Source organism: Phasianus colchicus, chromosome 9 (assembly GCF_987193195.1).
Source record: "Phasianus colchicus chromosome 9, bPhaCol1.hap1.1, whole genome shotgun sequence".
Lineage (NCBI taxonomy): Eukaryota > Metazoa > Chordata > Aves > Galliformes > Phasianidae > Phasianus > Phasianus colchicus.
The window spans coordinates 2,893,464-2,908,071 of record NC_143444.1 but is presented as its reverse complement, the minus strand read 5'-3'; the positions used below and the strand labels follow the sequence as shown (position 1 = coordinate 2,908,071).

The window sequence follows — 14,608 nt, the reverse complement described above, 5'->3', positions numbered from 1 at the left end:
GACGCTCGGTCGCACGCACCCGGGGGAGCCGCGTCCTCCTCGCGGAGCCGCTCTCCCGAGAGTGAGCGGCACTCTCTCCGGGGGACTCCGGCCCCTCGCGGCGGCCCCGCGTCACAATGGCCTTGGGGCGCGACGCCGGCCCGCGTCACAGAGCCCCGGCGGGCTCCGCAGCGCACTGCGGCAGCCCTCCGCGCCCGCCTGGGCAGCCGGCTGCCCGGGGCTCGGCGTCGTCCTGACGACGGCGGGCCACTGGCGGCACGTCGCGGCAGCGTGTGGGGCACGGAGCGCTGCAGGCAGGGGCCGCTGCAGGCTCTCCCTGGGACGGTGGGCCTGGATACGGCGGGGCACGCAGTGCTGCCGGCCTCCGTGCTGCTTCGTGGCCGTCTGCGCTGGGCAGGCCCTCCCTGGGATGGCTTGCACGCCCTCGCTCTCTGCACTTGCTGGCACCAGCGACACACGGATCCATTGCCCCGTGCTCTGAGCCCAGCACTCAGCCAGGAGAGAATAAAGACAACACTGAATCAGAATTCTACATCTACAGGACTGGGTTTGTCATCTCCAGGAGCTGCCTGGTGTTTGCAGCTTCGTGCCTCTCCTCTCGCTGTCCCCTGATGCAGCTGCAGGTGCAAACCCTGCGCAGAACTGGGAGCACATTCCTGATGACAGCTGGCATCCGGCGGCGAGCCGCTGCGTGTGGTGCGGCTGCGGAACCTGAGGGGGACAGAGAGCTGTAGGCAAGGGGCAGAGGCGAGGCCCTGCCTGCTCTGTACATGGGTTTTCCCTGGGAAAATGAGCCTGCATATGGCAGGGCGCACACCGCTGCTGGCCTCCGTGCCAGTTGGTGGGACATTTGAGCTGGGCAGGCCCTCCCTGGGATGGCTTTCTGTCTGGGGACGTCCCTAGGCCATCCTCCGGTGCCTCTCTGAAGCACCTGGGGCTCTGTGCAGGTCCTCTGTCCTCTGCAGAAACCTTGGCAGCATGTGGTCTGGCAGCGGTTGCTATGGGAGACAGATAGCAATAGGCAAGGGGCAGGGTGGGCACCAGGCAAGGACCTGCGTGCTCCCCTAGCACAGCTTTTCCCTGGGAGGGAAAGCTGTCCTGGGCACAGCAGAATGGTGCGCATGGAGTGCTGCCAGCCTCCGAGCTGCTCACAGGGCTGATCAGGCTCAGCAGGCTCTCCATTTGGGGACATATCTGGGACATCTTCTGATGTCTCTCTGATACGACTGGAGTTCTGTGCACCTCCTCTGGCCTCTGCGGAAACCTGTGAGGGGAGAGCAAAACCAGCCCTGTAGGTTCCTTGCCAGCAATACTCCAAGTTCCAGGTTATCTTCTCCTGGTTTGTCAATCATGCCCCTCACATGAAGGTAAGCCGGGGTAACCCCGGATGTCCATCTTTCTGCATGGAGCTGGATGGAAAGAAGACAGTACCAGGCATCTCCCCACAGTGCACACTCCAGTACAGCTCCTGTCTTTGCCTTCATTTCACACTTGGTCCTGACCACATGGACTTCCCTCACCTTGTGCTTGAAATTGACTGTACTTTCTGCTCCTTTGCATGCAGATGAATGTCCCTCAGGTCTGGGTCCTGCAGCCACAGGGGAAGCTGAAGGCATGGTCTTCATCTCACCATATGAAGAACCAGAAATGCTTGGTGGCACACTGGCTGCCTCAGCAGCTTCTTCCTCATGGCTGTCTTCCCATTCTTCTTCCACACCCTCCACAGTATCAGGGCAAAAACAGGAGAGTGTGGGCGTGCTCTCAGCCATCACTGCAGTGTTCCTGGTATCCATATCCAGCATGCCGTGATCAGTGCTGGCATCGCTGGCAGCACTGTCAATGGTCTCTTACTGTGTGTACTTAATTCTAATATCCTGGCTTTGGGAAGCACAAGATGCAGGGAAGTGGCCATCCACCCTCGATGTCATGTTGCAGAGGTCCAGCATGCCCCAAGCAGTGTCGGCAGCACTGGCCCCGTCATCTGCTGCTTGGAGCACGAGAAGCCTGGGCGTGCCCACACTGTATGGCTCAGACACGTTCCTTACAGTGGACTACAGGCATCTGGAGGCCAAGACTGCCCCTTCAGCAAAAGCTGCCCCAAATGTTTCAGAATTGATTACTGCCCTACAGGAACAGGCTCATCCCTTTCTGGCTGCCATTGATGCCTAAGACAGCTGTTTTATGGTCCCCTTGAAGAAGGTGGAGGACAATCAATTTTGCATTTACTTGGAGGGAGTGCAATGCACAGTCACCTGATTACCCCAGGGGTACAGACACTCGCCCACTCTGGCGCTTGGAGCATAGGCACAGAAGCTGGAGAAGCTCACGTTGGACCACGGTGTCCGGATTTATCTGTATACTGATGATATCCTCATAAGGGGGAATGATGATGTCAATGTAGGGAATACCCAAGCCTTTGCAGTGAGACACCTGAGGAGCCCTGATCCAGCTGGGACACTCCTGGTCTCCTCTAGGTAGGTGTCTGGCCGTGCCACCCACCACCATGGAATTTCCGTGGGAGGACTGGCCTGGATATGGCAGCGCATGGAACGCTGTCAGCCTCCATGCCACTTGGTGGGCCATCTGAGCTTGACAGGTCCCTCCCTGGGATTGTTTTCTGTCTGGGGATGTACCTGGGCCATCCTCCGGTGCATCTCTGAAGCACACGGAGCTCTGTGCACGTTCTTCAGCCTCTGCAGAAACCTGTGTGAAGAGAACAAAACCACACACCTGTATGCCACTGGCTGGTGATGGTGTGGGTGCCAGGGGTCCAGGGGAGGGATCCCCTTTCCAGGCCCCTTTGATTGAAGGCAAGGCAGGAATAACAGAGGGGCTGTCCACCCTAATGCATGGAGCTGGTTGGAAAGGAGACAGCATCTCCAGGCATCTCCCCACAGCGCACACTCCAGGCACCACTCCTGCCTCTGCCTCCAATTCATGCCTGGTGCTGACCTTGCTCACCTCATGCTGAGGGCCCACATCTTCTGCTCCCTCACATGCTGACACATGCTCCTCAGTCATGGGATCTGCAGCTACAGATGAAGCTGAAGAAATGGCCTCCACCTCACCAGATGGCTCATCGGATGTGCTGGATGTGATGCTGACTGCCTCTGATGCAGCATCTTCCTCAGAGTCACATCCCCAGTCTTCCTCCACATTCTCCAGTGTTGAAGGGCAAGGACAGGAGGGCGGGTGCATGCCCTCATCTCTCACTGCATTGTCTCTGGCATCCAGCGTGCCCTCAGCAGTGCTGGCAGCACTGTCGCTGTCATCACTGGACTCTTCCAGTATAACTGGCAGTCTAACAGTCCACTTTCTGGAGTCACCAGAGTCAAGAAACCAGTTACCAGCCCGGGATGTCGTGGGCCAGATACCTGGCATGCCCTGACGAGCGCCAACATTATTGAATGCGTCACCTCTTGCCTGGAGCCTTCGCTGCCTGGGGCTTCTCACATTCCTTGGCCAGGAAATATTCCAGTGTGACAACATCTGCTCGTTTCTGTCCTCCTCACGAATTCTCCGCATTGCTGGGATCATAGGAGAGTACCCAGAGGGCTCCCTGTTGATCTCGCTGGGATCTGGCAGTCTCCGTGCTTCTCCCAGACCTTGTCCGGAGGATTCAGGCATGGCCATAGCTGATTCTTCTCTTTCTCCTCCCTTGGACATTGGCAAGGGGAGCGATACTGCATCAGTCTCCTCTGCAGAGCTTGCAGCCTCGGAAGAATCTGAGCTTTCTGCATCTTCCAGCACTGATACAGGTAAAGGCTCAAGGTGCCCTGCAGGCCCTGGCTCAGCATCCAGAAGAGATGGTGAACACACAGCGTGTACCTCATCAGATGGGGCAAGAGATGCAACTTGCAGGGTGCCAGATGACTGTCCTGCCGTTTCTATCTCTGCAGCCTCTTCCAACTCTAGCTGCGAGTCCTGGACTATAACACCTCTGGCTGAGGAATCATCAGAAGCAGAAAACTGGCCCTCAGCCCTCGATGTCACACTGCAGATGCTCAGCGTGCCCTGAGCACTGTCAGCTGCACTGGCACTGTCTTCTGTTGCTTGGGGCCTTAGCAGCGGGGGCACGCTCATGCTATTTGGCCAGGAGATGTTCCAGTGTGGCAGCATCTGGTCCTTCTTCGCCTCATCCCGGATTCTCTGGATTGCTGGGTGAACTGGAGGATATCCATATGCCTCCCCGTAGACCTCTCTGGGATCTTGCAACCTCTGTTCTTCTCCCAGAGACTGGTTGGAGAATTCAGGCATGGTGGTAGCCGTTTCTTCTTCTTCTCCCTCGCATGCTCGCCAGAAAAAAGGTGCTGCATTGGCCTCCTCTGGAAAGTATTCAGCCTTGGAAGAAGTTGAGTGTTCCCCATCTTCAGGACCTGTTACAGCCAAAGCCTCAAGGTGTCCTCCAGGCCCAGGGTCCGCAGCCAGAAGAGAAGCCGAAGGCATGCTGCCTGCCTCATCAGGTGAGGCAAGAGATGCGCTCCACAGTTTGCCAGGTGAACATCCTGCGGATTCCCTCTCAGCAGTCTCTTCTAATTCTTGCAGCTCAACCTGCACTCCAGCATCCCTGGTTCGGGAACCACCAGAGGCAGGAATCTGAGCCTCAGCCCTCGATGTCGCGGAGCATACGCCCAGGTTTCCCTGAGCAGTGTTGGCAGCACTGGGCCTGGGCACGCTCACAGAGTTTGCCCACCGTGTGTTGCAACTGGACAACATCTGCGGTGTGTGCTGAGGTCTCGGGGCAAGTACTGGGAGTCTGCTGCCTCTAATGCCACGTCCTCCTCGCCGAGCCGCTCTCCCGAGAGTATGTAGATTTTCCTATTTAAACTTACACATTCACTGTCTAAATGCAAAGACTGACTGTGAAATATCACTTTGTTTAATTACCCTAAGTTTGCACATTGACTAGTGAGGCAAACAAAATGAAGCATTCCAAAACTGTGCTTATCAGAATGTTAAAATATCTTTCAAATTAAGATGGCGTATGAGACTTGGCCTTTTGATCTTTGAAACTACTCACCACTTACAAAGAAAAGGAAGCTATAACTGGAAAAACGGGTTATTTCTTTATCAAGGAGTTTAGATCCTCAAAGAGGCACCAAGTAGAGCTTTTTAATTAAGCTTGCTAAACAAATGCCTAATCTTTCTGTGCGAGTATTTGTTTTGCAGTAAGCAGCCCTTTTTGCCCTTCTTAAACATTGATTCATATCAGAGGCACTGCAAACACTGTATTTTAAGAAGATCATTAAGCCTGATTATTAAGACTGGGAGCAACACACAGAGCCACAGCAATTGTTGTAGCTGTTCCCAGGCTTCTTTGGAGAATCCTCGTGGCTGCTCTGGGTGATAGCTTGCTCCTGGCTGGCTGGAAGAGACTACACCTTTTATCCACAGATGGTACTAGTGGGTCTCAAACCCTCATTCAGCAATCAGCTGGTGAAGAGACAGACAACCAGGCAAATGAGGGCAGCAAGGAAAGACAGTGTGCAGCCTTCAGCAGTGCTTGCAGCGTGGCCACAGGGACACAGCAACTCTGCTGAAAGCTACACAGCATGAAGATGTGCTACGTGTTGTGACCACCGTGGGCTGGAGAAACAGTATGCCTTTAGCACATAGTAGATTTTAACCCAGAAGCACATCCCAAGAGAGGATGTGGTTGACCAGATGTTGTTTGAAGGGTATTTGGGGTGGCCTCATCTCAGGGAGTTGTGCTGTGGTCAGAGTGCAGAGGGACCACGTGAAGAAGCTGTAGGAAGTGGCAATCGCTGAGGAAGACAAACAAGGGTATGAACAGTCCATTTAGATACCTCACCCTCTGTTTCAAGGGAAGAGGAAAGCAGGAGACATATGACAGGCCGGCCCCTACAGACCGTGGGCACCACACGGAGCAGATCTCCATTGCAGCCATGAAGCAGCCCATGGTAGGCGCGGCCTGCAGGAGGCCGCAGCCATGTTGTGCCCACAGGAGCAGCCCCGGGCCGGAGCTGCGGCCATGGAGAAGGGCCGCGGTGGGGCAGGAGGGCTGGGCCAGCTGCTGCTCTTGAAGAGGAGAGTGTGGTGTTGAAGCTCTGGGGAAGTGCTGCCCGTGGGGCAGTTTCTACAGGATGGACTCCGGGGTACGGAGCCACTTTAGAGTAGCGCTTGAAGAGCTGCAGTCTGTCAGAAGCCCGTGAGGGATTGGTTTAGAAAAGATGGCTGCCGTGAGAGGGACCCTGTGTGGTGCAACATCAGAGCTTTAGGGACCGACCATAGCCCCAGTTCCCTGCTCCACTTAAGGGGACGACTTGGAAGAGAATGAGTGAATGGGAAAATGTTTTTAGTTTGCTTCTAGTTCCTCAGTGCTCTAGTCTGCTATTAACAGACAGAAACTTACATTCGTCCCCTAACTTGAGTCTGTTTTGCACACGATGGTCCTTGGTGAGAGATCTCCCTGTCCTTATCTCAACTGAAGCTCTCCTTCATTGTATTTTCATCCCTGTTCCTTTAAGAAGGGAGAGTGAAAGAGCAGCATGGTGGAGTGCAGCCAGCCAGCCCCGTTAAGCATACACACGTCTCCTGAATAGCCATGGCACTAGAGTGAAAATCTTATTCAGTGTATAAATTGAGACCACCATGGCTGGTAGTTAAAATCCTGCCAGCACACTCTCTTGTGTTTTGGAAAAAAAGGCTGGTTTTTTTTTTCTCCTGGAAATTTGTTCAGATATATTACTTAAAAACTTATTTCATTTGAAACCTGCAATAGTTTCAGATGCCTATATTGGCATTTTTTCTATTAATAGGAAATATATTGTCACTGGACTATATAGGAAGTGGGAAATAGTGTCACTGGATTTTTGTCTTCTATAAAATGTAAATAGTAATTGTATATAAATGTAAATATATAATAGCATAATATGTGGAATAATGGAAATGTCTATAAAATGTAAATATTTATATGAAGATATAAATTTGGCAGCAGAGTAGACATGGCAGTAATTTTTTGAGAATTGTTTGCTCATACATCTACATAATACAACAAAAATGTTAGTGCTTGTATGACAGCAAATTTTAAGTCCAAATCTGGAAATTCACTTATTTGAAAAGATGGGATGGGGGAGAGAATCAGAAAAAAAATGATTTGGTTGAGATAAAAACTGTTTACTAAGGCAGAAAAATAAGAGAGAAATTACAGTAGTGCTAATAATACATGCATACGTATATATACTTACAAAACAAATGATTCACAAGCAATTATCATCTGCCAGTCTCTCCCAAAGCAGTGGCTGCCCATCTCAGTCAAACCCGTCAGTTTTGAGGTTTTTTTCACCATGTCATACGGTATGGATTACCCTTGTGGCCTGTTTCATTAGAAAATGAAAAGCATGATGCAGCTCCCTTACTAGGGGTTCTGAAGGAGCAGTTAAGGTATAAAGAAAATAGCGATACTGTCGCCCATAGTTTGCCTCAAGAAAAAATCTACCCTCTAGAAGGATTGAAAGAAATGAAGGCAAGGCTAGACAAATTAGAGGCCTCTCCAGCCCAGATGCACCCTTTGATAAAAACCGAATATGCATTCAATAACAGGGAGGATCTAGATCCTCAAATGAATGTTAAAGGAATTCCCTTCTCAGCCACTGAACTAGCAAAATTGAAAAAAGATTTCAGCCGCTCTCCAAAGGAGTCAGAAAATGAGTATGTATGGAGGGTTAGTCTCACTGGTGGAGACCAGATACAGCTAATGGAAAAGGAAGCGGGAGGTTACTGGGGACCAGGAGTATTTTTAACTACTGGCAACAATGGTGCTCCCTGGTCCTTAACACAGAGGGCTGCCTATTGGGCAGGTGGTCTCAATCCTCTAGAAAAGGGATACCCTCTTGCTATTACTGGAACAGTCGACCAGTTAGTAGAGAGCGTTCAAAAGGCTGCTTGTCTCCAAATGATGTATGATAGAAAGCTGCAGCCACACCACGAATCACCTATGATGATGCCTGTTGATCCTGAGAGAATGACTGCTTTAATTAGGGGGCTTCCAGAGTCATTGAAACCCATAGGCATACAACTGCAAGGAAAGATACAAGCTATGTGTCAGGGAGAGAGAACCCGGGCAGCGTTAGAAGGAACTGTAACATCTAACCATCTGCAGTCAGGGGACGTATGGGCGTGGAAGAAGGCTGTCCAAGAGTTAATCAACTATGGAAGAAAATATGGGTCAGTGATTTCTTCCGCCAGTAAATTTGAGCCAAGGGAAGTAAGACTTGCAGCGGTCAGCCTTGCCCCCAGGCCACCTAGCCCAAAGCTCAGTGGGACTGGAAGGGTTTCATTGTCAGTAAAAACAGATAGGCGGAATATTGATCATAAAGGTAATTGTCTCTGGACACTGGGCTGGCAAAAGGGTGTCCTGTGAGATCTGATGAATGGATTACCCACTGTCAGGTTAGAGAAATTAGTTAAGTGGTGGCCAGAACAAAAGCTCAAGACCTGGAAAGCAAAACCTGAGCAGCTATCCAATAAAAAACTGATGTCTTCGCCCCTCCCAAGTGACCGGGGTGGGGGCAGTGAAGGGTGGATGCATTAGAAAGCTTACCACAAAGGGAAACCAGATCCTCCATTTAACACCTTGTGTCTAAAGGCCTCACCACTCTTGCCAATTACCCCTGTGAGTCATGATCCAGAGGCTGATAAGCCAGGGAAACACTCTTATCTCCCTGGCCAGCCTGTGCGATTGACTCAGCTAACATGAGGCCAGTTCCCTAACCTTAACAGAATCCCTTACCAAATATCCTTGGAAGGCTAAAGACACCCCGAAAAAAGTAATATGAAATCAACACTTCCTCAATTGTTCCCTCATTTTTTAACCATATTTACAAAGCCCAAAAAGGGCAAGTTGGTTCTTGTTTTATTTTACAGAAGATCCCCGTGGGCACTTGACAGAAAGGCTAATTTTAAGGCTGATTTTAACCGTTTGTGTTTTGTGACAGAAATACTGAAGATTTGATCATGCTAGAATACTGAGTATACCTCTTAATTACATTTTTTTGGTTGCAATCATATTGTGTTTTGCATTGTTGTGAGTGTGGGTGGTGATTGATATCAGTCCTTGGATCTGTTAAATTTCACAACTGGGTTCAGAGTTCTTACAGGTCATCCTGGCTTACTGGTACTCCCTGCACAGTGATACCATTTCTTTTGACCCCTTCTTTCACCCCTTTTTTTCAAACTGATTATGATTTGCATGTGACTCCTCCACAGTGTTTCCAAATTCCTAACAAACTGGGAAATGAATCAAGAGACCCATCTAATATCTGTTAGATGTGGGCACAAAAGAAATCTATCGTAAAGCCTTTTGCACTGATGCTTTTCAGTGTCACACCAGTCCAGGAGTTCCATCCAAAACATGGTTGTTGGAAAGTGTCTAAGTTTTGATAAGAGACGTGTATGTTTTTGGGATTACTCCTCTTGATGGTTTATACTGTGGACTATCCTGCACACACTATCCTGTGAAAAATTCTGTAGACTGTAGCAATACTTGAACTTGCCAAACTAAGATTTATATCTCTCAGCATTTGAATTGCTTTGGAAATGTTCAAGTGGAGAGTTCTCGTGATACTAAATCATCTTAGAAAACATTACATGGCAAGTCCACATATTGTCAAATTGGACTAGATACGCTTTTGATGAATTCACTGAAGTGTAATATTGTATGGGTGTTCATAAACACCACAACCTCTACTGAAGAATTCCCATCTGGATCTTGGCTTACACTGGGAGTTCCTGGGTGGGGAAAGCAGCTGACACAAATAGCTCTATTTGTTTTACTTACTGATTTAATATTATTGGCTATTGTTAAAGGTATGGTTATTGCCAAATGTACAGTTGTCTCTTTTCACTTTCTGCACTTGCTGCCACCACCGACACATGGATCCATTGCCCCGTGCTCTGAGCCCAGTAGTCGCACTCAGAGACCAACCATGCATGAGTGACAGATCAGACAGCACTCAGGCAGGATAGAATAAAGATGGCATTTAATCAGAATTCTATGTTGACAGGATGGAATCAGAATTCTGCATTGACAAGATGGAATCAGAATTCTACGTTGACAGGATGGAATCAGAATTCGACATTGACAAAATGGAATCAGAATTCTATGTAGACATGATGGAATCAGAATTCTATGTTGACAAGATGGAATCAGAATTCTACGTTGACAGGATGGAATCATAATTTGACACTGACAAGATGGAATTAGGCATCTCTGGGGTGCTGCCTGGTGTTTGCAGCCTCGTGCTTCTCCTCTTGCTGTCCCCTGATGCAGCTGCAGGTGCAAATCCTGCGCAGAGCCCGGAGCACATTCCTGATGACAGCTGGCATCCGGCGGCGAGCTGCTGCTGTCTTCATCTTACCAGCTGAGGAATGAGAAATGCTTGGTGGCACACTGACTGCCTCAGCAGCTTCTTCCTCACGGTTGTCCTCCCATTCTTCTTCCACACCCACCATGGTATCAGGGCAAAAACAGGAGGGCGTGGGCATGCTCTCAGCCATCACTGCAGTGTCCCTGGCATCCAGCATGCTGTGAGCGGTGCTGGCATCACTGGCAGCATCGTCAATGATCGCTTCCTCTGCATACTTAATTCCAATACCCCAGCTTTGGGAATCACAAGAGGCAGGAAAGTGGCCATCTGCCCTCGATGTAGTGGCGCAGATGTCCAGCATGCCCCAAGCAGTGTCGGCAGCATTGGCACCATCATCTGCTGCTTGGAGCACGAGAAGCCTGGGCATGCCCACACTGTATGGCTCAGACTTGTTCCCAGTAGACAACATCTGCTCCCTTCTTGCCTCGTCACGGATTCTCCGGATTGCTGGGTGAATTGGAGGACATCCATAGACCTTCCAGTACATCTCTCCGAGATCTTGCAGAATTGATGGTTCTCCTAGAGATTGACTGGAGGACTCAGGCATGGCCATAGCTGGTTCTTCTCCTTCTTCTCCCTCACTCAATGACAGGAAGAAGGGTGCTTCGCTGGCCACCTCCGGAGAGTGCGCTGCTGTGAAACAGTCCGAGTCTTCCACATCTTCAGGCACAGATATAGGCAATGGCTCAAGGTGTCCTCTAAGCCCAGCACCTACATCCAGAAGCGAAGCTGAACGTGATATTTCTGCCTCATCAGACTGGGCAAGACATGCATTCTGCAGGTCACCAGATGACTGTCCTGCAGTTCCTGTCTCAACAACCTCTTCCGAATCATGGTGTACATCCCACATTCCCGCATCCCAGGATAGGAGGTCCCCTGCCACAGGAATGGGGCCCTCCACCATCGATGTTGTGGTGCAGGTGTCCAGCATACTCTGAACAGTGTCAGTAGCACTGGCACTGTCATGTGCTGCTTGGGGTCTTAGCAGCCTGAGGATGCTCTCATTGCATGGGCAGGAGATGTTCCAGGTGGACAACATCTGCTCCTTCCTTGCCTCATCCTGAATTCTACGAATTGCTGGGAAAATTGGAGAATATCCATAAGTCTCCCTGTAGAGCTCTCTGGGATCTTGCAGTCTTGATGGTTCCCCCTTAGCTTGTTTGGACAATTCCAGCACAGGCATAGCTTCTTCTTCTCCCTCGGACACTGACAAGCGGAGAGATGCTGCATCAGCATTCTCTACAGAGCGTGCAGCCTCGGAAGAATCTGAGCTTTCTGCATCTTCCAGCACTGATGCAGGCAGAGGCTCAAGGTGTTCTACAGGCCCTGGATCAGCATCCAGAAGAGATGGTGAACACACGGTGTGTGCCTCATCCGACTGGGCAAGACATGCACTCTGCAGGTCACCAGATGACTGTCCTGCAGATTCTGTCTCAGCAGCCTCTTCCGAATCATGCTGTTCATCCTGCACGCCAGCATCCCCGGATATGAACTCTCCTGGTGCAGGAATGGGGCCCTCCACCATCGATGTTGTGGTGCAGGTCTCCAGCATACTCTCAACAGTGTCGGTAGCACTGGCACTGTCATGTGCTGCTTGGGGTCTCAGCAGCCTGAGCATGCTCTCGTTGCTTGGCCAGGAGATGTTCCAGGTGGACAACATCTGCTCCTTCCTCGCCTCATTCTGAATTCTATGAATTGCTGGGAAAATTGGAGAATATCCATAGGTCTCCCCGTAGATCTCTCTGGCATCTTGCAGTTTTGGTGTTTCTCCCAGAGGTTCTTTGGACAATTCCAGCACAGGCATAGCTATTTCTTCTTCTCCTCCCTTGCATGCTGACAGGAGTGGTGCTGCATTGACCTCCTCTGGACAGTGCGTGGTCTCGTTTTCTGCATTTTCAGGCACTGATGCAGGCAATGGCTCAAGCTGTCCTGCAGGCCCAAGACCAGCGCCCAGAAGAGAAGCTGAACACACTGTCTCTGCCTCATCAGACAGGGCAAGACATGCATTCTGCAGGTCACCAGATGACTGTCTTGCAGTTCCTGTCTCAACAATCTCTTCTAAATCATGCGGTTCATCCCGCACTCCAGCATCCCAGGAGGGGAGCTCCCCTGGTGCAGGAAAGAGGCCCTCCACCATCACTGTTGTGGTGCAGGTGTCCAGCATACCCTGAGCACTGTTGGTAGCACTGGCACTGGCATGTGCTGCTTGGGGTCTTAGCAGCCTGAGCATGCTCAGATTTGGCCAGGAGATGTTCCAGCTGGACAACATCTGCTCCCTCCTTGCCTCATCCCGAATTCTCCAGATTGCTGGGTGTACTGGAGAACATCTGTAGGCCACCTGGTTGACCCCTCTGGGATCTTGCAGTCTCAGTGCTGCTCCCAGAGCTTGTTTGAAGGCTTCAGGCATGGTGGTGGCAGTTACGTCTCTTTCTCCCCCCTCACACACTCTTGGGAACAGCACTGCATTATTGGCCTCCTCTGGAGAGTGTGCAGCCTTGGGAGAATCTAGGTTGCCTGCATCTTCAGGCACTAATGCAGGCAGGGGCTCCTTGTCTTGCTCTTTGCCGCCTGCCTGCCCTTCTGGGCCCTTCTGAGCTGCTCTGGAAGATGGTGTAGTGGCAGCACGAGTGTCTGTGCTGCCCTCCTGAGCATCTCTCCAAGCTGCGTGGACTTTCCCAGCCTTGGTGGTCAGTCCCTGGGCCGTTCCTGCTGGTGTTCTCAGGCTGCTGGTAGGTGCTTGGCGCCCTGGTACTGCCAGCTGCACTCCGGCTCTTGGGCTTGCGGCTGCAGCACAGCTCAGGGACACCACGTAGTTCTGTCTGGGTCTGGCACTGCGACGCCCGAGAACAGCTGAGACTTCCAGGGCTGCACCCCGGCTCTCAGCCCCTGCTGTCCCGTCCTGGACATGCAAGGTTCCCGGAGGTCTCGGGGCAAGGACTGGGAGTCTGCTGCCCCTGATGCCCACGGCACGTGCTCTGCCACTTGGAGATGGTGTGGAAGAGGCTGCCGCTGGCAGAGCAGGCAGCTTGCAGACCCCAGAAGCTGCTGCTGCACGCCTGGGTGCTGCTGCCGGCAGCCCCGCCCGCCTTAAGCGAGGCAGCAAGGGTGGCTGAGGCTGTCTGCTTTGGCCACTGGCACCGCCGCCGGTCGCCGACTCCAGGAACTGCCGCCCGCCCGCCTGCAAGAGAAGCCGAGGAGAAAGGCCGAGTGAGCGCGGTCCTCGCCGCTCGCGCCGCACGCAGCACCGAGGGCAGCGCTCAGCCCGCGGGCGGCTGCCGCCCCGCTCCCCACAGCCGCACCGGCACAGGGCGGTCCCCACGCGGCGCGGGAAGACGTCCGGCCCCGCCTCCCTCGGGCTCCCTACCTGTGCGCGGCGGCTCCCGGAGGCCCGCGCGCTCTCCGGGCCGGGCAGCGGCGGCAGACGGACGCCGCGGAGGGACGAGCCCGGGCTCCGGCCGCCCGGCGGCACCACCTGCGGGGAGAAGGAGAACCGGGATGGAGGCGGCGAAGGCGCGGCCGGCGTCCCCCGCGGCGGCGACTTCGACGGCCGCCGGCGGCCCGGCCGAGCCCGAGCGCCTCCCTCCCCGGCCCGCACCTGTCGGCGGTCGCGCACGCGTGGCAGCCCCGCGTCGGGCTGGCGGTCGTCCTTCTTCTCCCGCTCCTCGCTCATCGCCGCGTCCTCGCGCAGACGCTCGGTCGCACGCACCCGGGGGAGCCGCGTCCTCCTCGCGGAGCCGCTCTCCCGAGAGTGAGCGGCACTCTCTCCGGGGGACTCCGGCCCCTCGCGGCGGCCCCGCGTCACAATGGCCTTGGGGCGCGACGCCGGCCCGCGTCACAGAGCCCCGGCGGGCTCCGCAGCGCACTGCGGCAGCCCTCCGCGCCCGCCTGGGCAGCCGGCTGCCCGGGGCTCGGCGTCGTCCTGACGACGGCGGGCCACTGGCGGCACGTCGCGGCAGCGTGTGGGGCACGGAGCGCTGCAGGCAGGGGCCGCTGCAGGCTCTCCCTGGGACGGTGGGCCTGGATACGGCGGGGCACGCAGTGCTGCCGGCCTCCGTGCTGCTTCGTGGCCGTCTGCGCTGGGCAGGCCCTCCCTGGGATGGCTTGCACGCCCTCGCTCTCTGCACTTGCTGGCACCAGCGACACACGGATCCATTGCCCCGTGCTCTGAGCCCAGCACTCAGCCAGGAGAGAATAAAGACAACACTGAATCAGAATTCTAC

At 53.2% G+C, this 14,608-nt stretch overlaps 1 protein-coding gene across 1 annotated transcript; it reads right to left on the bottom strand.

Moving 5' to 3' along the window:
- Positions 1 to 535: 535 nt before the first annotated feature.
- On the bottom strand, positions 536 to 14,058 carry LOC149916732 (uncharacterized). The gene is made up of 5 exons (XM_090145754.1): positions 13,680 to 14,058; positions 10,417 to 11,594; positions 2,962 to 4,818; positions 2,634 to 2,703; positions 536 to 711 (listed from the first exon to the last, which is right to left on the bottom strand). The coding sequence occupies exons 1-5, from the start codon at positions 14,056 to 14,058 to the stop codon at positions 536 to 538; spliced, it is 3,660 nt and encodes a 1,219-aa protein (XP_090001880.1).
- Between the last annotated feature and the right edge of the window lie 550 nt (positions 14,059 to 14,608).

Coding starts and splice junctions, on each gene's coding strand:
- LOC149916732 (XM_090145754.1), bottom strand. CDS start 14,058: ATGAGCGAGGAGCGGGAGAAGAAGGACGACCGCCAGCCCGACGCGGGG. Junction 11,595..13,679: donor CGCCCTGTGCCGGTGCGGCT/GTGGGGAGCGGG, acceptor TCCGCTTGTCAG/TGTCCGAGGGAGAAGAAGAA. Junction 2,704..2,961: donor ATGTGGGCCCTCAGCATGAG/GTGAGCAAGGTC, acceptor CTCTTCACACAG/GTTTCTGCAGAGGCTGAAGA.